This window comes from Macaca nemestrina, chromosome 18, assembly GCF_043159975.1.
Source record: "Macaca nemestrina isolate mMacNem1 chromosome 18, mMacNem.hap1, whole genome shotgun sequence".
Taxonomy (NCBI): Eukaryota; Metazoa; Chordata; class Mammalia; order Primates; family Cercopithecidae; genus Macaca; species Macaca nemestrina.
This window is the reverse complement of record NC_092142.1, coordinates 18,147,236-18,167,559: the sequence shown is the minus strand read 5'-3', so window position 1 is coordinate 18,167,559 and position 20,324 is coordinate 18,147,236. Positions and strand designations below refer to the sequence as shown.

At 44.0% G+C, this 20,324-nt stretch overlaps 1 protein-coding gene across 3 annotated transcripts in view; it reads left to right on the top strand.

Annotated features, from left to right (window-relative positions):
* The first annotated feature begins 225 nt into the window (after nucleotides 1–225).
* LOC105464273 (SMG1 nonsense mediated mRNA decay associated PI3K related kinase) overlaps nucleotides 226–20,324 on the top strand; it is a 113,684-nt gene continuing 93,585 nt past the window's right edge. For 2 of the 3 annotated variants that reach the window (XM_071084181.1, XM_011711994.3), the window contains exon 1: nucleotides 226–722. In XM_071084181.1, coding sequence (XP_070940282.1) covers nucleotides 634–722 — 89 coding nt within the window. In that variant the 5' untranslated portion in view covers nucleotides 226–633. The remainder of the gene's footprint in view (nucleotides 723–20,324) is intronic. The other variant, XM_071084182.1, reaches the window with a different exon arrangement.

Here is a 20,324-nt window from a genome sequence, read left to right as displayed (position 1 = left end):
TTGGGAGAAAAGTGTGTGGCCGCGGTAGTGGAGATCCCCTGTCCCAGGATTCGTCATCGCGGTGCCCAGACTTCGGCGCAGTTGACGAGCCAGGGGACGTGGGGGGCGGGGCGGCCTGCTATCGGCCCCGCCTCTCTCGGCCCCGCCCCGCCGCCGACAGGACCCGCCTCTCTCCCCAGGCCCGGCAGGCGCCGACCCCGCCCCTCGCTCCCAGCATGCCGTGCGACAGCGGCGGCGCGGCGGGCGGAGCCGGGAGGCGGGGAAGCAGTGGCCGTGTGAGCGTGAGGAGCTGCCGCCACCGCCTGCTCCTCGTCGTCCTCGTCCTCCGGGGCCCCGGCGTCGTGGGCCGCGCACGGCCCTGGAAGAGACGTCGCCTCCCCTTCATCTGCCTCTCTCTCACCGCGCCGCTCCTGCCTCCTTGTCCTGCGCTGCGGGCTCAGGCGGAACCCGGAACGGCCGTCCTCTTCCCCCGCCCTCCGCCGCCTCCTCCTCCTCCTCCTCCTACTCCTCCTCCTCCTCCTCGGCTTCCTCCTCAGCCCCGGGCCGGAGCGGGGTGTCGGCGGCGGCCGGTTCGGGCGGCGACTCGCTCTTCTTTGGGCGGCGGCGCTTGGCCATGTCGTGTCGGGGAAGGTAATGAGCCGCAGAGCCCCGGGGTCTCGGCTGAGCAGCGGCGGCGGCGGCGGCACCAAGTATCCGCGGAGCTGGAATGACTGGCAACCCAGGTGGGTGACCGGCCCGGGCCCCCGCCCCGACCTCCCGGGCTCCGCCTCGGGCGGGCCGAGGCCTAGGGCCGCGGGGCTGGGAGGCGCGGCCTAGGCCCTCCACCCCCCGGAGCCGGGCGCGGCTTCCTGGGTCTCCTCCGCCCCGGCTAGGGGAGGAAGGCCGCGGGAGGCGAGGCCTAAGTGCCTCCCCCCCGCTTGTTCTGCCCTGGGCTGGCACTGGCCTAGGATCGGGACCAGGAGGTGAGAAAGAGGCGGGGGTGGGGTGGGGGGCATTCCAGTTACCGCCTTCCTCCAACCTCGAGTTGGGAGATCCCGAGAGTCCAGGACCCTCCCTGTTACTCATTCACTTCCTCGGTTCCCCACTCTTTCAGCCGCCACGTGAGAGACCTTCTAACCTGTGTCCCTTACTGTGACCCCCACGTGTTAATATTGAGAAAACCAAAACAAAACTCCAGCAAAGGCATTGCTCTGACTTTAGGGAGGACATTCATTAGTGGAGCGTGAGATGAGATTGTGGTGACTGTTGATGGGATCGACCCACTCTGGTCTTGGGAGATGGAAGTTTTCCTTAAGTGCAAGGCCGGTTACTCTGGTGAATCTAATTCATACCTGAACACTTGAGTGAACTCTTTGGGCACCCACTTAGAAGTCTAGAGAATTTCCTCTTTTATGGAGGATTTGATCTCAGACCGTTTTGGGGCTTAGTTAGATTTGAATATATTAGAAACATTAACTTTTTAAATAGATGCAATTTTCCTGCCTTTTTGATCAATTTGGGGGGGCAGTTGTACCTAATTTAGGACTGATTTATTCTAACCTCTCTTACTAAATAAATGCTTCTATTCAGTCTGTTTGGGATTTAACCCAATGCTTAGAACTCCTTAAATGTATATAAATATATTTTAGGGGTAATTGATTTATGGAACTTTCCTACTTTGGAGCACAATTGTATTGTAATTGTCCAGAAACTGGCCAAATAAATGTAGATCGCACAAGTTGTTGGGAAGCCCTTTTGTTTCCTGATAGTTACATGTAATTCCAGCAGTATTTGGAAATAATTTGGTAAGACGTTAGAATGTAACATTTGAAGACTCATTAGAAAAATCATTAAAATTGTCTTTGGCTAATGGGTGGTACACATCTTAGTCTGTTTAATATGCCTTTCCAAATACTGTGTCTGTTGAGAATTGGTTTATATAACTAGATGACTTTAATAATTAGTGCCTGAGTCTAGAATTGAGGTGTTTAGTCGTAAAAAAAAAATTTTGTTTGATAAACATACCGTTGACTTGTCTTGTACCACTTAAGAGTTTGTGAGTGCTTTAAATAACATTAGTTGATTAAGTATTTTTTTCTGTGATTGACATGCTTAGTTTTGCCTTTTTATTGAAATGTGTGAAATTTGATTTTATTTTCTGGCATCTAACAAATTAGGTGGTAAATGAATGACAATGGATTTTAGATTATTTTTCAGTATTGTGATCAGTATAAGTATATAAGAGAATTTAGTAACCTTTTAGAAGAATAAAGTGCCCTTCTCAAATAGTCTCCTAGAGCTTTTGGAAAAGTGTAAATTGTAGTTTGTAGTTCTAAATAAATAGAGAAGAGTTGCAGCCACGTGCTGGGGCCACCTGACTTCATTGCTGACAGGTATGAAGCCAAATGGCTTATGTAGTTATGGAATATGTACATGAGCTATTAATAAATATTATCCATGCTGTTTCTTTCAAGTGCTTTATTTCTTGGCTCTGGGGAGGGGCAATGGGGGAAGGGAGGAGCTTACAAGAAAGCTTACAAGGTTTCTTTGAAGCTGTGCTTTGTAACAAAGTTTCAGAATGTAACGCCTTGGTAGACGATACTGTGAGATGCATTTGGTTACAGGGAGTAACAATTTGTTAGGATATTGGAAAGATTTGATTTTCTTCTGTTGTAGAAGGAACGGGGAACTGTGGACATACCCCATAGCATAACTTGATTTGTTTCTAAGATTGTCATAGCTGATTTGTTAGTCAATAAAAATACCTCGGATATTTGCCAAGTCATAAATTTTCATTAGTCAAATTTGAGGTTATTCTGTCCCCTATTCAGAAAGGTGACAGACTCCAGGTAACTGACAGAACGGATCTTGATCTTGCTTCTTGCTTAAATGAAGGTTTAGAATTTAACCCAATGCTTAGAACTCCTTAAATATATATAAATATATTTTAGGGGTAATCGATTTATGGAACTTCAGATGCAGGCACGTTTATTGTGGTTCATCTGAATAATTTTGATTAAAAAAAATTTTTTTTTTTTTGCCTCTTATGTACCGTTTCGTCCCTGCTGGATTGGTTCTGTTTTCCTTGATTTAAGCTTTTTTTTTTTTTTCCCCCCTGAGATGGAGTCTTGCTGTGTCTCCCAGGCTGGAGTACAGTGGCGCAGTCTTGACTCACTGCAGCCTCTGCCTCCCGGTTTCAAGGAAAAATTCTCCTCCCTCAGCCTCCTGAGTAGCTGGGATTACAGGTGCCCAGTTAATTTTTGTATTTTTAGTAGAGATGGGGTTTCATCATGTTGGCCAACCTGTTCTTGAACTCCTGACTCAGGTGATCCCCCTGCTTTGGCCTCTCAAAGTGCTGGGATTACAGGTGTTTAAGTCACTGCACTCAGCTGATTTAGGCTTTTGAAAAAGCAACACTTGTTGATTTCTTTTAGTGTTAGTTTGCCAGTTGGTGTGGAAAATGACTGTTGAGTCAATTTTGACCACACATGATACTTCACACATACTGACAGGAAGTGTTCCAGGTGGCTGAATATGTGAATGTCATATGGCAAGAGAGCATACCCATGTTCCATAGAAGCATACCTCCAACAGTAAGCATTTATATGCCACTGCCTTTTAGTCTTCCTTTTCATTCACTGTGCTCTCAGTCAACTCTTCTGTAAATTTTTTTGAGACAGGGTCTTGCTTATCACCCAGGCTGGAATGCAGTGGCACAAATACTTGGCTCACTGCAGTCTCGACCTCCCAGGCTCAAACCTCCTCCCTCAGCACCCACAAGTAGGTGGGGCTACAGGCGCTTGCCACCAGCCTGGCTCATTTTTGTATTTTTTGTAAAGATGGGGTTTTCACCATGTTGCTTAGGCTGGTCTTGAACTCAAACAATCCACCTGCCCTCAGCCTCCCAAAGTGTTGAGATTACAGGTGTGAGCCACCACACCCGACATTTAAGAATGGTTGAGGCGGGCGCGGTGGCTCAAGCCTGTAATCCCAGCACTTTGGGAGGCCGAGACGGGCGGATCACGAGGTCAGGAGATCGAGACCATCCTGGCTAACACGGTGAAACCCCGTCTCTACTAAAAAATACAAAAAACTAGCCGGGCGAGGTGGCGGGCGCCTGTAGTCCCAACTACTCGGGAGGCTGAGGCAGGAGAATGGCAGGAACCCGGGAGGCGGAGCTTGCAGTGAGCTGAGATCCGGCCACTGCACTCCAGCCTGGGTGACAGAGCGAGACTCCGTCTCAAAAAAAAAAAAAAAAAACAAAAAAAAACCCAAAACAAACAAACAAAAAAAAACAAAAGAATGGTTGAGCAGGCCAGGCATGAAGTGAGACTCTTTCAGAAAAAGAGAGAGAAGACCAGGCATGGTGGCTCACACCTGTAATCCCAACACTTTGGGAGGCTGAGTTGGGCGGATCACCTGAGGTCAGGAGTTCAAGACCAGCCTGGCCAACTGACATGGTGAAACCCCGTCTCTACTAAAAAAAAGAAAAAAAATTAGCGGGATGTGGTGGCGCATGCCTGTAATCCCAGTTACTTGGGAGGCTGAGGCAGGAGAATCACTGGAACCCGAGAGGCAGAGGTTGTAGTGAGTGATATCACACCACTGCACTCCAGCCTGGGCAACAGAGCAAGACTCATTCTCAAAAAAAAAAAAGGCCGGGCGCGGTGGCTCAAGCCTGTAATCCCAGCACTTTGGGAGGCCGAGACGGGCGGATCACGAGGTCAGGAGATCGAGACCATCCTGGCTAACACGGTGAAACCCCGTCTCTACTAAAAAATACAAAAAACTAGCCGGGCGAGGTGGCGGGCGCCTGTAGTCCCAGTTACTCGGGAGGCTGAGGCAGGAGAATGGCGTAAACCCGGGAGGCAGAGCTTGCAGTGAGCTGAGATCCGGCCACTGCACTCCAGCCCGGGTGACAGAGCCAGACTCCATCTCAAAAAAAAAAAAGAATGGTTAAATAATTAAACAAATGAGTGGTCTTAGGTCAGTTGTATTATTTGAAATCTGTGGGTTCCTCAAGCATAAAGTTGAGAAGGTTTTGGGGACCACTGGACGCCTCTGGTTTTTTCCATATGAAGAAACAGGAGTGGTGGCTTCTTAGAACAAAGGAATGTCTGACCTATGGAAGTTGCCCTCTTTACTCCTCTTCCCTAAAAAAATGACCTATCATTGCCAATAGCTAAAGTCTGTCATTTTTTCCACCTTAGTTTGGAAGATAATCTTCTAGTATCAGGATAGAGATCAGAATGATGTTTTAAAATTAAATGTGTAATTCATAATTGTACATTTTAATATTCTAACGTGACATTGATTAATTTGACATTGGAGTCAAATAGATTGATTAATTCAACAAAGAAGAGAAAGCATTCAAGTCAACAGAAAACAAGTAGATTCCACTTGGGGTGTTAGGACATTAATTGTGTAACTGGTCTTATATGTTTAGTAGTAGTTCTCTATTGAGTGTCTTACTGTGTTCAAACTTAGGATCTTTCTATACTTCTTTAAGAAAAAGATGAAACTGTATAATAAAAACACCTTCCAATTTTGGTAGATTCTAGATTCTAGACAGATCAAAATATTCAAAAGTACACACATCTTCTCTATTGTGAAAGACCAAAAAATGGAAATGTGTTGTGAAATTAGAAAAGCTGTATACTAGTATGTCTGAGGTTGTGAGAAGCTGGATTTTTGAAACCGTAGTTGTCTATTCAGCCTTTTATCAGTCTGTACTAAGTTTGATGTCCATAGGTACATAATATAGGGAAATACATAGAGGATAAAATTCAGTGAAGTTACATATTTTATAGCTATTATGTGGGTGCAAAAGTAATTGCGGTTTTGGCCAAAACCGCAGTTACTTTCACACCAGTCTAATATTAAATGGAACTAGAGTTAAATAGAATTCAGTGATTGCCAGTTCTATTCAACAGATTTTGAAGTACACTAAGGAAAATTTCAACAAATTACGTGTGGCTCTTTTACGTGGGGGAAAGTAAAACACCCATAATAAACTAAAAAATAAAAAGTAAAACTAAAGTAACGTTTGTTTTTATATTTTTGATTTCTTTTTTCTTTTCTTTCCTCTTTTTTGAGATACGCTCTCGCTCTGTTGCCCAGGCTGGAGTGCAGTGGTGCAGTCACTACTCACTGCAGCCTTGATTTCCTGGACTCAGGGGATCCTCCCACCTCAGTCTCCTGAGTAGCTGGGACCACAGGTGCATACCACCACACCTGGCTAATTTATTTATTTTTCCTCTCTCTCTCTCTTTTTTTTTTTTTTTTTTTTTGAGACAGTTTTACTGTATCGCCCAGGCTGGAGTACAGTGGCACAATCTTAGCTCACTGCAACCTCCACCTCCTGGTTCAATTGATTCTCCTGTCTCAGCCTCCCGAGTAGCTGGGAATACAGGCGCATGCCACTACGCCTGACTAATTTTTGTGTTTTTAGTAGAGATGGGGTTTCACCATGTTGGCCAGGCTGGTCTTGAACTCCTGACCTCAGGTGATCCACCCACTTCGGCCTCCCAAAGTGCTGGGATTACAGGCGTGAGCCACCACGCCTGGTCTCCTCTCTCTTTTTCTGAAGCAGAGTCTTACTCTATTGCCCAGGTTGGAGTGCAGCGGAACTATCTCAGTTCATTGCAACCTCCACCTCCCAGGCTCAAGAAGTCCTCCTACCTCAGCCTCCCAATAGCTGGGACCATAGGTGCATGCCACTACACCCAGCTACTTTATTTATTTATTTATTTTTGTAGAGACGGGGTATTTATTTATTTATTTTTGTAGAGACGGAGTTTTGCCATGCTGCCTGGGCTGGTCTTGAATACCTGGGCTCAGGTGATCCTTCCTCCTTGGCCTCCCAAAGTGCTGGAATTACAGGTGTGACCCACCATCCTTGGCACACTAATTTTTTATTTTTATTTTTTTGTAGAGATGGGGCCTCCCCATTTTGCCCATGCTGGTGTCAAACTCCTACTCCATTATGAAATAAGACATTCCTTATGAAACACTTGGTAATTGTATCTTTAAGTTGAACCTTACCCCCACCCCAACTTTTTTTTTTTTTGAGACGGAGTTTTGCTCTTGTTGCCCAGGCTGGAGTATGCAGTGGTGCAATCTCGGCTCACTGCAACCTCTGCCTCCCAGGTACAAGTGATTTTCCTGTCTCAGCCTCCCAAGAGCTCGGATTATAGGCATGTGCCACCATACCTATGTGTATTTAGTAGAGGCGGGGTTTCACCATGTTAGTTAGGCTGGTTGTGAACTCCTGACCTCAGGTGATCCACTTACCTCGGCCTCCCAAAGTGCTGGGATTACAGGTGTGTGCCACTGTACCTGGCCTTTTTTTTTTTTTTTTTTAAAGACATAGTTTCACTGTGTCTCCCAGGCTGGAGTGTAGCGGCACAATCTTGGCTCAGTACAACCTCCACTTCCTGGGTTCAAGTGATTCACATGCCTCAGCCTTCTGAGTAGCTGGGACTAGAGGCGCATGTCACCAGGCCCAGCTAATTTTTGTATTATTAGTAGAGACAGGGTTTCACCATGTTGACCAGGCTGGTCTCAAATTCCTGACCTCAAGTTCCCACCTTGGCCTCCCAAAGTGCTGGGATTACACGAGTGAGATACTGTGCCCGGACCCCCCAACCCCTTTTGTTTTGATTCCTTTATAAATTAGTATAATAGAAGGTTTTTTGTCTTTTTTTTTGTTTTTTTATAACAGGTAATAAAATACTCTGATTCAGTAAATATTGATGCTTCTAGGGATATATATATATATTTTGAGATGGGGTCTCACTGTGTTGCCCAGGCTGAAATGCACTAGTGCAATCTTGGTTCGCTGCAACCTCAGCCTCTCAGGTTCAAGCGATTCTCCTACCTCAGCCTTCCGAGTAGGTGGGATTACAGGCATGTGCCCCTACCCCTGGCTAATTTTTGTATTTTTAGTAGAGACAGGGTTTCACCATATTGAGCAGGCTGGTCTCGAACTTCTGACCTCAAGTGATCTGCCTGTCTTGGCTTCCCAAAGTGCTGGGATTACAGGCATAAGCTACTGCACCGGGCCATGGCCAGGATTTTTATGACTTGTAAAACCACTGTCTTCAAGGAGACTAAGTTATTATGGGAGATAAGGACTTTGTAAAGGAAAGAGCATGTGGATTTTGTGATATAATTCTCAGTCTTCCTTCCTTCCTCTCTCTCTCTCTCTCTCTCTCTCTCTCTCTCTCTCTCTCTCTCTCTCTTTCTTTTGGAGAAAGAGGCCAAGGCGGGCAGATCACCTGAGGTCAGAAGTTCAAGACCAGCCTGGCCAACTTGGTGAAACCCCCTCTACTAAAAATACAAAAATTAGCTGGATGCAGTGGTAGGCACCTGTAATCCCAGCTATTCGGGAGGCTGAGGCAGGAGAATCGCTTGAACCCAGGAGGTGGAGGTTGCAGTGAGCCAAGATGATGCCATTGCACTCCACTCTGGGTGACAGAGCGAGAGTATCTCAAAAACAAAACAAAACAAAAAGCCTGAAGAGTCAGAGGAGGGAAAGTTATATGGTTAAGTATGGAGCAGTGGGGTGATGGAATTGGTCTGTACAATTTTGACTGTGAATTTGGGGGAGAATCTCCCCTCTCCAAAATAGAAGAAAATTACATTAAGGCCAGGTGCAAGTTGTCGGTGTGTAGAGGAATTGGGTACTTATGAGGAGTAATACAAATAAGAGGTGAAGCTGAAGCACTGGGTTGGGGACCCTATTGTAGGCTTTGAATCATAGTTCATGTGTTGTGTGTGTGTGTGTGTGTGTGTTTGGGAGGCTGAGGTGGGTGGATCTCCTGAGGTCGGGAGTTCGAGACTAGCCTGACCAACATGGAGAAACCCCGTCTCTACTAAAAATACAAAATTAGCTGGGTGTGGTGGCGCATGCCTGTATTCCCAGCTACTCCGGAGGCTTAGGCAGGAGAATTGCTGGAACCTGGGAGGCGGAGGTTGTGGTGAGCTGAGATTGCGCCATTGCACTCCAGCCTGGGTAACAAGAGCAAGACTCTAAAAGAAAAAGAAAAAGAGAGTGTGTGTGTGTGTGTGTGTGTGTGTGTGTGTGTGTGTGTGTGTTTGAGAGTGCGTGCATGCGCATGCAAGAGAGATCGCAGTGGGAGGCAGGTAATAGGAACAATATAGAGAAGGGGCTGCTAAGGACCTGAGTATTATGTTTATATTTAACAATTTAAGATAAGGCTGTGTGCGGTGGCTTACACCTGTAATCCCAGCACTTTGGGGAGGCCAAGGTGGGCGTATCACCTGAGGTCGGGAGAGACCAACCTGACCAACATGGGAAAACCCTGTGTCTACTAAAAATACAAAAATTAGCCGGGCATGGTGGCGTATGCCTGTAATCCCAGCTACTTGGGAGGCTGAGGCAGGAGAATCACTTAAACCCGGGAGGCAGAGGTTGTGGTGAGCCAAGATCGGGCCATTGCACTCCAGCCTGGGCAACGAGTGAAACTCCGTCTTAAAAATAAATAAATAAATAAATAAGTTAAAGATAAAAATATTCAGCTCAGTGTGTGAGAATTTCCATAAGCAAAAGACCTTCATTCCCTTCATTTGTTATGTGGTGTTGATTGAGGATGATCACTAAAGTGATACTTTTTATCTGCTCAATCTTCATGTTAGACACATGTATGGAATGTCATATAAGTGTCTTGTAAAATAGAGTGTGGTCCATGGTGGGAACATTGAATTGTCACAATTCTTGGTAGGGTTTTCTGCCCTTGTTACCTGACACTTGTTCTTTATCCTAATCACCTAAAACAAATCCCTGAGGCTCCTCTCATTGGACCACCCTTAATGGATTCACAGGAGCTGTTTGTTAACTTTTCACGTTGTCATCATTTTGGTTACCTATCTTTGACTATCTTGAAGTTTTTCAGAGCCCATTTTATTTTTGGAACTATAAAATAAAACATACTTCCCCTTGTATAGAGGCCTAATAGTAGAGAGTACAGAAATTTTGTGGTTTCATATGTATAGGAAATGCTCCCTTATTCTGTGTTATTTATTTATTTATTTATTGATTGATTGAGACGGAGTCTCTCTTGCCCAGTCTGGAGTGCAGTGGCGCTATATCGGCTCACTGCAAGGTCTGCCTCCCGGGTTCACACCATTCTCCTGCCTCAGCCTCCCGAGTAGCTGGGACTACAGGCGCCCACCACCACGCCCGGCTATTTTTTTTGTATTTTTAGTAGAGACGGGGTTTCACCGTGTTAGCCAGGATGGTCTCGATCTCCTGACCTCGTGATCCACCCACCTCATCCTCCCAAAGTGCTGGGATTACAGGCGTGAGCCACCACGCTCGGCCTGTTTTTTGTTTCTTTAATGTAGAGTATAACTTACTAAGTTCTTGTGGTGTTCGCTCATGCAAAGATACTTGGTTTTATACTGTTATTCTTTTCTATCTTGTATTAGTTAATTGAGTGTACTTTTCCTTTTTAAATTGAATTCTCTTTTGAATTCTATTGTGATGCTTCTTTGAGATAAAATTTATGTATGTATAGTTTTTTTTTTTTTTTTTTTTTTTTGAGACGAAGTCTCGCTCTTGTGCCCCAGGCTGGAGTGCAGTGGTGCGATCCTGGCTCACTGCAACCTCTGCCTCCCGGGTTCAAGTGATTCTTCTGCCTCAGCCCCCCGAGTAGCTGGGATTACAGATGCCTGCCACCATGCCCGGCTAGTTTTTGTACTTTTAGTAGAGATGAGATTTCACCTTGTTGGCCAGGCTGGTCTCGAACTCCTGACCTCAGGTGATGATCGCCTCGGCCTCCCAAAGTGCTGAGAGTACAGGCGTGAGCCACCGCGCCCGGCCTGTATAGGTCTTAAATTCAGGAAATTTTGGCAAATGTATACACCTGTGTAACCATGACCTCAGTCAAGGTACAGATATGCAGTGACTTTTCCACTATCACACCTATTCCTGCTCACGTTTTTTTTCATATACTTAGCAGTATCTGGAATTTTTATGTGTGCCATGTCCAGTAAAATATAACCTGCATATGTGCGTGGATCTGGTAAAATTGTTACTTTTGCTATCCCCTTCTTTCCTACTGAGTGCATCAGTAAATAGTACACTCTATATTTGTGTCTTTCCTCAAGTAAATACGTGACAGTGAGATCCTGTAAGTTTGTATTTTTATGTTTAGCCTTAACTCCAGAGTTTACAACACTGTTCTTGTAGGATGCATTTTTGGGGAAAGCGTTCCTCTTATGGCAGCCCTGTCAGGGCTTAAACAAACTGATTGAGCAGGCTCAAAAGGACAGTATTGTAATGGACTGGAGTGGCCAGATCTTTTTACAGAAGAAAGAAGACGGTAATTTGGCCATGCGCAGTGGCTCATGCCTGTAATCTCAGCACTTTGGGAAGCCGAGGTGGGCGGATCATGAGGTCAAGAGATCAAGACCATCCTGGCCAACATGGTGAAACCCCGTCTCTACTAAAAAAAATACAAAAATTAGCTGGGCGTGGTGGCACACGCCTCTAGTCCCAGCTATTCAGGAGGCTGAGGCAGGAGAATTGCTTGAACCTGGGAGGCGGAGGTTGCGTGAGCCTAGATCGTGCCATTGCACTCCAGCCTGGGCAACAAGAGCAAAAAAACCTCTGTCAAAAAAAAAAAAAAAAAAAAAAAAGAAATATGGTAATTTAAGATTCATGTGTTTTGTCCATCTTGAAAAATACCTTGTGCACGTATTTGAAGTCTTTTTACACATTGACTTATCTTGGGTCTATTGTATCTGTCTACATTATTTAAGCAATGTAATCACTAAAAATTTAAGCACGGGGTTGAGCTTTCTGGCATTCCATTAGAATGCCTGGGGAAACACACTTCTTGCCAGTTGCGTGCCTGCTGATTGGGGAATGAAACGCAAATATTCCAGTATCAACAGATTTGTTTATTTCGTTTTATTTTTTTTGAGACAGAGTCTCACTGTTGCCCAGGCTGGAGTGCCGTGGTGAGATCTTGGCTCACTGCAAATATTGCCGCCTGAGTTCAAGCGATTCTCCTACCTCAGCCTCCTGAGTAGCTGGGATTACAGGCACCTGCCACTGCGCCTGGATAATTTTTGTAATTTTTAGTAGGGATGGAGTATCACCATCTTGGCCAGGCTGGTCTTGAACTCCTGACCTTAGGTGAGAAGGAAATGCCACTTTGTAAATCCCAAGGTGCTGGGATTACAGCCGTGAGCCACCGCACCTGGCCTAGAGTCAACAGATTTCTAAACATCCTGAATTACTTCTTTTGTATTAATTTTCAGGCCCTTTCAAAAAACGAATGGGATTCCTGTTGATATTCATTCATATTCATATTTTTATTATGTTGGTATTCATATAGTATGTGTAGGACCTTATATTTATTTAAAATCCTGTTATAGACTTTTTGTGTTTATTATTTAAAGCTTTTTTCAGAGGGACTTACTCCTTTTTTTATTTTTGAGATGGAGTTTTGCTCTTGTTGCCCAGGCTGGAGTGCAGTGGCACTATCTAGGCTCACACAACCTCTGCCTCCTGGGTTCAAGTGATTCTCCTGCCTCAGCCTCCGAGTAGCTGGGATTACAGGCGTGTGCCACTCGCCTGACTAATTTTTTGTATTTTTAGTAGAGACAGGGTTTCACCGTGTTAGCCAGGATGGTCTTGATCTCCCAACCTCAAGTGATCCCCCCGCCTTGGCCTCCCAAAGTGCTGGGATTACAGGTGTGAGCCACCGTGCCCTGCCTCAGAGGGATTTCTGGTACCAGAATTATAGATTGTTTTTGTTATGGAACTTTCTAAGTATGCTCTTCCTTTGTTTATTAAGGGGAGACACTAGATTTTTTTTTTTAATTACCCTTTTTGTCATCATAGAGAATAGTAGTCTACAAGAATATTATTAGAGGCTTAGCAGTGGCCTCACTGCACATACACGTATGTATCTTTGGGAACCTACAGGTTTTTAAGAAGTTGTTAAACTTAACATTTATTAGATCTTTGTTTTTGGGTGGCATCTAATATATTAATAGCCTAGAAAAAAGGCTCCGCTAATGAATATGTCTTAGATTACATAGTGACATATAATAGCTTTTCCTCCACATTTGATGACTTTGCTAACATTTTCTTTTTTTTTTTAGTGAAGCTCTTTGAATTTAAAGTTTTCTCTCTTATTTAAATTTATTAGTTAAAAACTTACTTTTACTCTGTTCCCTTTAGCATTTCAACCTGATGTTAAAAGATGTTTATGTGTGATAGGTGTGTTTGAATTTTTAACTTTCATCTTGGAGTATTTAATTCTCTGAAGCAGTGCATGACTCTTGCTCTTCATCCTCTTGAGGGTGTCCCTGGTTTATATTCCTGATGATACAAACCCTGGAATTTCTTGTCTGAAGTGTTAACACTTTACTTCCAGGCCCTAATTTGATTTTAACAGTGGAAGTTCAGATTCAATGCATTAATGACAGATTCTGTGTTGGCTTCTTCAGATTTGCCAGAACCTTACAGAAAAACCTACTTATGTGAGGAAATCATTAGACTTTTTGGGTATTCTCTTTGTATAATGAGACTCTTTTCTCATTAGATAAGTAAAAAGATCCAGAGATGATCACCAGTATCACCCAGAATTCATATATATTTAATTGAAAATAAAACAGATCCTGGGATTCTTTCCTGAAGAAGTTGATTACATTTCTTGCCTGTCCATATGTTCTTTGTCTAAATGTGAAGAAAAATAAAAATATAGCAGGTTTTCCAGCACTGGGACTATGAAACTTGAGATTTAGCATTTTTAGTGAGATTTAAAGGAATCTACCTTAAGTGATAGTTTATATTGTTTTTGAAGGATCTGAGTAAGAATTCTATTAAAAATGATTAATTCTGTCATTATTTGAAATGTTGATGGAATTTTAATGTTCCTTTTTTGAAAATACTAAAATTGTAAATAAATTTACGCTTAATAGCAAATAGGTCGTATGTATGTGGTAATCAATTCATTGACTAAAAATTTCTTTTTTTTTTTTTTTTTTGAGACAGAGTCTTGCTTAGTTGCCCAGGCTGGAGTGCAGTGGCCGGATCTCGGCTCACTGCAAGCTCCACCTCCCAGGTTTACGCCATTCTCCTGCCTCAGCCTCCTGAGTAGCTGGGACTACAGGTGCCCGCCACCACGCCCGGCTAGCTTTTTGTATTTTTTAGTAGAGACAGGGTGTCACCGTGTTAGCCAGGATGGTCTCGATCTCCTGACCTCGTGATCCGCCCGTCTTGGCCTCCCAAAGTGCTGGGATTACAGGCTTGAGCCACCGCGCCCGGCCTTAAAAATTTCATAAAAGATGCCTTTTATTTAAAGTGGCCTATCATGTGTAGTTACTATAATGCTAGTGCTCTCTACGTTTTTATTATAATCTTACTGAAGAAGTAAAAATGTAATCATTGTTCTCCCCACTCTAATTAATATTAATTCAAAAATCATAATGGTACACATTTGTAGGGTACAGTGTAATGTTTATATATGTGCAATGTGGTATGATTAAATCATGCTAATTAACATATTTTCACCTTACTTTGCTTACTCATATTTTGTGGTGAGGCATTTGAAATTTAATTATTTGAAATACCTTATTGTTATTGCTATTGTTATCTCTGTCTTCTCTTTGCAAATAAATACATCATTATTTACTATAGCCACCCTGTTGTGCGAAGATTTCAAAACCTATTTCCCCATCTGTAATTTTTTCCCTTTTCTTTAAAAAAAAAAAAAATCTACCCGCTCTTTTAGCATTGGTGAAGTTAAAAATAGAACCAGTGTGTTTTAGATTCCTCTCTAAGTGTCTTTATTTATTTTTTTTTATTTTATTTATTTATTTTTTTTTGAGACGGCATCTCGCGCTGTGTCACCCAGGCTGGAGTGCAGTGGCGCGATCTCGGCTCACTGCAAGCTCCGCAAGCTCCGCCTCCCGGGTTCACGCCATTCTCCTGCCTCAGCCTCCGAGTAGCTGGGACTACAGGCGCCCGCCACCACGCCCGGCTAGTTTTTTGTATTTTTAGTAGAGACGGGGTTTCACCATGTTAGCCAGGATGGTCTCGATCTCCTGACCTCGTGATCCACCCGCCTCGGCCTCCCAAAGTGCTGGGATTACAGGCTTGAGCCACCGCGCCCGGCCAAGTGTCTTTATTTTTAAGAATGTATGTTTTTTTTTTTTTTTTTTTTTTTTTGAGATGGAGTCTCACTCTGTTTGTTGCCCAGGCTGGAGTGCAGTTGGCACCATCCTGACTCACTGCAGCCTCCACCTCCCGGGTTCAAGTGATTCTTCGGTTTCAGCCTCCCATGTAGCTGGGATTACAGATGTGCGCCACCACGCCTGGCTAATTTTTGTATTTTTAGTAGAGACGAGTTTCACCATGTTGGGGCTGGTCTCAAACTCCTGACCTCAGGTGATATGTCTGCCTCAGCCTCTCAAAGTGTTGGGATTACAGATGTGAGCCACCGCGCCCAGCTAGAGTGTGTGTATTTTTTTTTTTTTTTTTTTTTTTTGAGACGGAGTCTCGCTCTGTCGCCCGGGCTGGAGTGCAGTGGCCGGATCTCAGCTCACTGCAAGCTCCGCCTCCCGGGTTTACGCCATTCTCCTGCCTCAGCCTCCCAAGTAGCTGGGACTACAGGCGCCCGCCACCTCGCCCGGCTAGTTTTTTGTATTTTTTAGTAGAGACGGGGTTTCACCGTGTTAGCCAGGATGGTCTCGATCTCCTGACCTCGTGATCCGCCCGTCTCGGCCTCCCAAAGTGCTGGGATTACAGGCTTGAGCCACCGTGCCCGGCCCAAGTGTGTGTATTTTTTAAAAAAGTTGATCCTTCACAGATATTTATCTTAGGAGAGGCGGGTGTCATGAAAAAAGCTATGGACTAAGAATGGGAAGACGAAGATCTTTTGTATTGGCACTACCAGCCATGTCCCTCTGAGGGGGTAATTTTTGCCTTTTAAGACGTTGGGAGGATTAAAGTTCAGGAAATTATTTTTAAAATTGTTTCAGTGAATACTTAGAAAAATATTAGTGGAGTTAGAATTAATTGCTCTCCGGTGGAGTGGCTCTCTTTCTACATTTTCTTTCTTTTTTTTTTTTTTGAGATGGAATCTCGCTCTGTTGCCCGGGCCAGAGTGCAATGGCGTGATCTCGGCTCACTGCAACCTCTGCCACCCGGGTTCAAGCGATTCTCCTGCCTCAGCCTCCTGAGTAGCTTGGATTACAGGCATGTGCCACCACACCTGGGTAATTTTTTTTTTTTTTATTTTTTTTTTGTATTTTTAGTAGAGATGGGGTCTCACCATGTTGGCCAGGCTGGTCTTGAACTCTTGACTTTGTGTTCCACCCACCTCTGCCTCCAAAGTGCTGGGATTATAGGCGTGAGCCACTGCGCCTGCCCTCTTTCTGCATTTTCTAGTGTACTTCCATTAGGCTGTAAACCTGTTTCAAGTTGGATAATAAGAGCATAGCTCTGCATCATCATTTTTTCTCCTTATCTTATACTCACACCTTAAGAATTTGTTACTAGTTGAAATGATAAGCCAGCAAACATAATCTCATCTTTGTGACTACTTGCATAGGTTGGAGGGCAAGAACAATGTAAATGGAATGTGTAGAAAAAGGGTAGGTTAAAAGGTAGCTTATAGCTTGCTTACCTTTTACTACACAGTTGGAATTTAAGAGCTGATTCTTATAAGAACACGAGTTGAACGAAGAATTGCTTTTTTCCCTCTGGTGTAGTGTGTATGGGTGTGTGTATATATATTTTTCTTTTCTCTTTTCTTTTCTTTTCTTTCAATGGGAGAAGGGAGGATGCCAGAACCATGGAAAGGTTGTATTCTGCCAGTGTGATAGTTTTAAGTACTTGAGGGGTGGAGAAGAACCACATGCATCTTCTAAACAAAGATGGGAAATGTCATATCATTGCAAGAATGTACATACAGTATTAAGCAATTACAAGATTTTGGGCTGGGCATGGTGGTGCTTTGGGAGACCAAGGCAGGAAGATGGGCGGATCACTGGAGCCCAGGAGTTGGAGATCAGCCTGGGTAGCATAGTGAGACCTGGTTTCTACAAAAAATACAAAAATTGGCTGGGCATGGTGACTTATACCTGTAATCCCAGCACTTTGGGAGGCCGAGGCGGGCAGATCACCAAGATCAGGAGTTTGAGACCAGCCTGACCAACCTGGTGAAACCCCGTCTCTACTAAAAATATAAAAATTACCTGGGCATGGTGATGCACACGTAATCCTAGCTATTTGGGAGGCTGAGGCAGGAGAGTTGCTTGAACCCAGGAGGCAGAGGTTGAAGTGAACCGAGATCATGCCACTGCGCTCCAGCCTGGATGACAGAGCAATACTCCGTCTCAAAAAGAAAAAAAAGCTGAACATTGTGGCGTGAGTTTGTAGTCCCACCTACTTGGGAGGCTGAGGTGGGAGCATTGCTTTAGCCCAGGAGGTCGAGGCTACTGTGAGCTGTGATTGTGCCACTCTCTCAAAAAAAAAAAAAAAAAAAAGATTCTAGTACTATTTGAAATCGTACTGTAAATCTATAATAAATGATTGCTGTCTCAAGGAACTTAATATCTAGAAACATTGTTTCTTTTTTCCTTGTAAAAGGGAATTATACAAGTTACTTCTTTTAAATCACTTATGTCAATCTGATTAAAGTGTGTTTCGTATAAAATGTAACAAAAGAAAAAGATAGGGTTTGTGTAGACTGTGGGTTTAAAGTGGCTTGAGTGATGATTTTGAAGTTTCCTAGCTGTCTTATACTTAAGGCTAAATATAAAGACCTCAATAAATTTCTGGCTACTGCTGAGCACGGTGGGAGCATTGTTTCCTGCTCTTACTAGTATGTTTCAGCAACTAGCAAAAGCTGTCTTCATTTAATACATTTTCCTACAGTTAAAATCATAGTGTGATTATTTTGAAAGGCATCTTCCTTTTTCAACTGTTTGATTTGTGAGACCATATCTTCTGGAATTACTTGAGACTCTAATTAAATTGACCTTTAAAATTTTTTATTTCGTTTTCTTTTAGAGTTGGAGGTCTTGCTATGTTTTCTGGACTGGCCTAGAATGATGGTGATTATTTTTTTCTTTAGAGACATAGTCTCACTGTGTTGCCCAGGCTGGTCTCAAACTCCTGGGCTCGAGTGATCCTCCCGTCTCAGCCTCCTGAGTAGCTGGGATTACAGTTGTGAGCTACTGCAGCCAGCTTGGCCTAGGATTATTTTTATTTATTTTTATTTTTTTAGTTTTAATTTTATTTTGTTATTTTTTGGTTTTTTTGAGATGTAGTTTCGTTCTTGTTGCCCAGGCTGGAGTGCAATGGCAGCATTTCGGGTCACCACAACCTCTGCATCCCGGGTTCGAGTGATTCTCCTGCCTCAGCTTCCCGAGTAACTGGGATTACAGGCATGCACCACCACGCCCGGCTAATTTTGTATTTTTAGTGGAGACAGAAAGGTTTCTCCATGTTGGTCAGACTGATCTCAAACTCTCAACCTCAAGTGATCCACCCACCTCGGCCTCCCAAAGTGCTGGGATTACAGGTGTGAGCCACTGCACCCAGCCAGGATTATTTTTAAAGACAAGATTTAACATATGCTATTATTAGAAAATCTTATAAACATGTTATTCCCTGGGAATGTACTTCAACCTGTTGACTAAAGGAACTTTTATCAGAATAACTACAGTTATCATCTGACTGTTTTCAGGAGTTGAAAAAAATGGTTGCATACATTTCTTATATTGGTAAACATCACTTCACCTTTACCTTGATTATAAAGTCCCAATCTGCTTTTGAGACTCTTTAGATTTCTGCAGTATGTAACTCTTTTTTTTTTTTTTTGAGACGGAGTTTTGCTCTGTCATCCAGGCTGGAGTGCAGTGGCGCAATGTAACTCTTAATGATTCTTAATCGGAATGGGTTATTTATTTATTTATTTATTTTTTGAGACCGAGTCTCACTCTGTTGTCCAGGCTGGAGTGCAGTGGCGAGCTCTCAGCTCACTGCAACGTCCGCCTCTGGGTAAGCGATTCTTCTGCCTCAGCTTCCCGAGTAGCTGGGATTCCAGACATGCACCACCATGCCTGGCTAATTTTTTTGTATTTTTAGTAGAGACTGCATTTCACCATCTTGACCAGGCTGATCTTGAACTCCTGACCTAAGGTGATCTGCCTGCCTCGGGCTCCCAAACAGCTGGGATTACAGGTGTGATCCACTGTGCTTGGCCTATGTTTGGCATTTAACTGGTGGGGGAGGGATGCATAGCTTTGTAAATTTTCAGTCTTTTTGTCCTTCATCTATTAAAGAGGTCATAGAGTAAGATATTTCCATTCAATCTTGGCAATTTCCCAGGCCAAATGATATGTTTCTAGGGTACTTCCAGGACTTACTGACAAAACTTACTGACAGAAGGGGAAGATAAGCGATGCAAATGAGAGCTGAAGCAGGGTCTCTCTCTCTCTTTTTTTTTGAGATGGAGTCCCGCTCTGTCACCGTCACAGGTGGGAATGCAGTGACGCGATCTTGGCTCACCATAACCTCCACCTCCTGAGTTCAAGTGATTCTCCTGCCTCAGCCTCCCAAGTAGCTGGGACTACAGGTGCCGCACCACCATGCCCAGCTAATTTTTTGTGTATTTTTAGTAGAGACAGCGTTTCACCATGTTGGTCAGGCTGGTCTCGAACTCCTGACCTTACGATCCACCCACCTCGGCCTCCCAAAGTACTGGGAGTACAGGCGTGAGTCACCACGCCCGGCAAAACAGTCTCTTTTTAAGGTTGTAAGCTGGCTTGGGTTAGAAATAAAGGCAAAGAGCCACTCCATACCTGTAGTCCTAGCTACTGGGGAGGCTCAGACCAGAGAATCTCTTGAGCCCAGGAGTTCAGGGCTGCAGTGAGCTGTAATCACAGACTGCACTACAATGTGGGCAACATAGAGCGAGACCTAATTAAAAATAAATAAATAAATGCAAGGAGAAAGTCAAATGAACATGGTGCATTTAGGTGTACAATTAGTTGGCACAAACAATTTTTTTTTTTTTTTGAGACAGAGTTTCTCTCTTGTTGCCTAGGTTGGAGTGCAGTGACCCAGTCTCGGCTCACTGCAACCGCCGCCTCCTGAGTTCAAGTGCTTCTCCTGCTTCAGCCTCCCAAGTAGCTGGGATTACAGGTGTCTGCCACCATGCCCAGCTAATTTTTATGTTTTTAATAGAGACGGGGTTTTGCCATATTGGCCAGGCTGATCTTGAACTCCTGATCTCAAGTGATGCGTCCGCCTCAGCCTCCCAAAGTGCTGGGATTACATGCATGAGCCACTA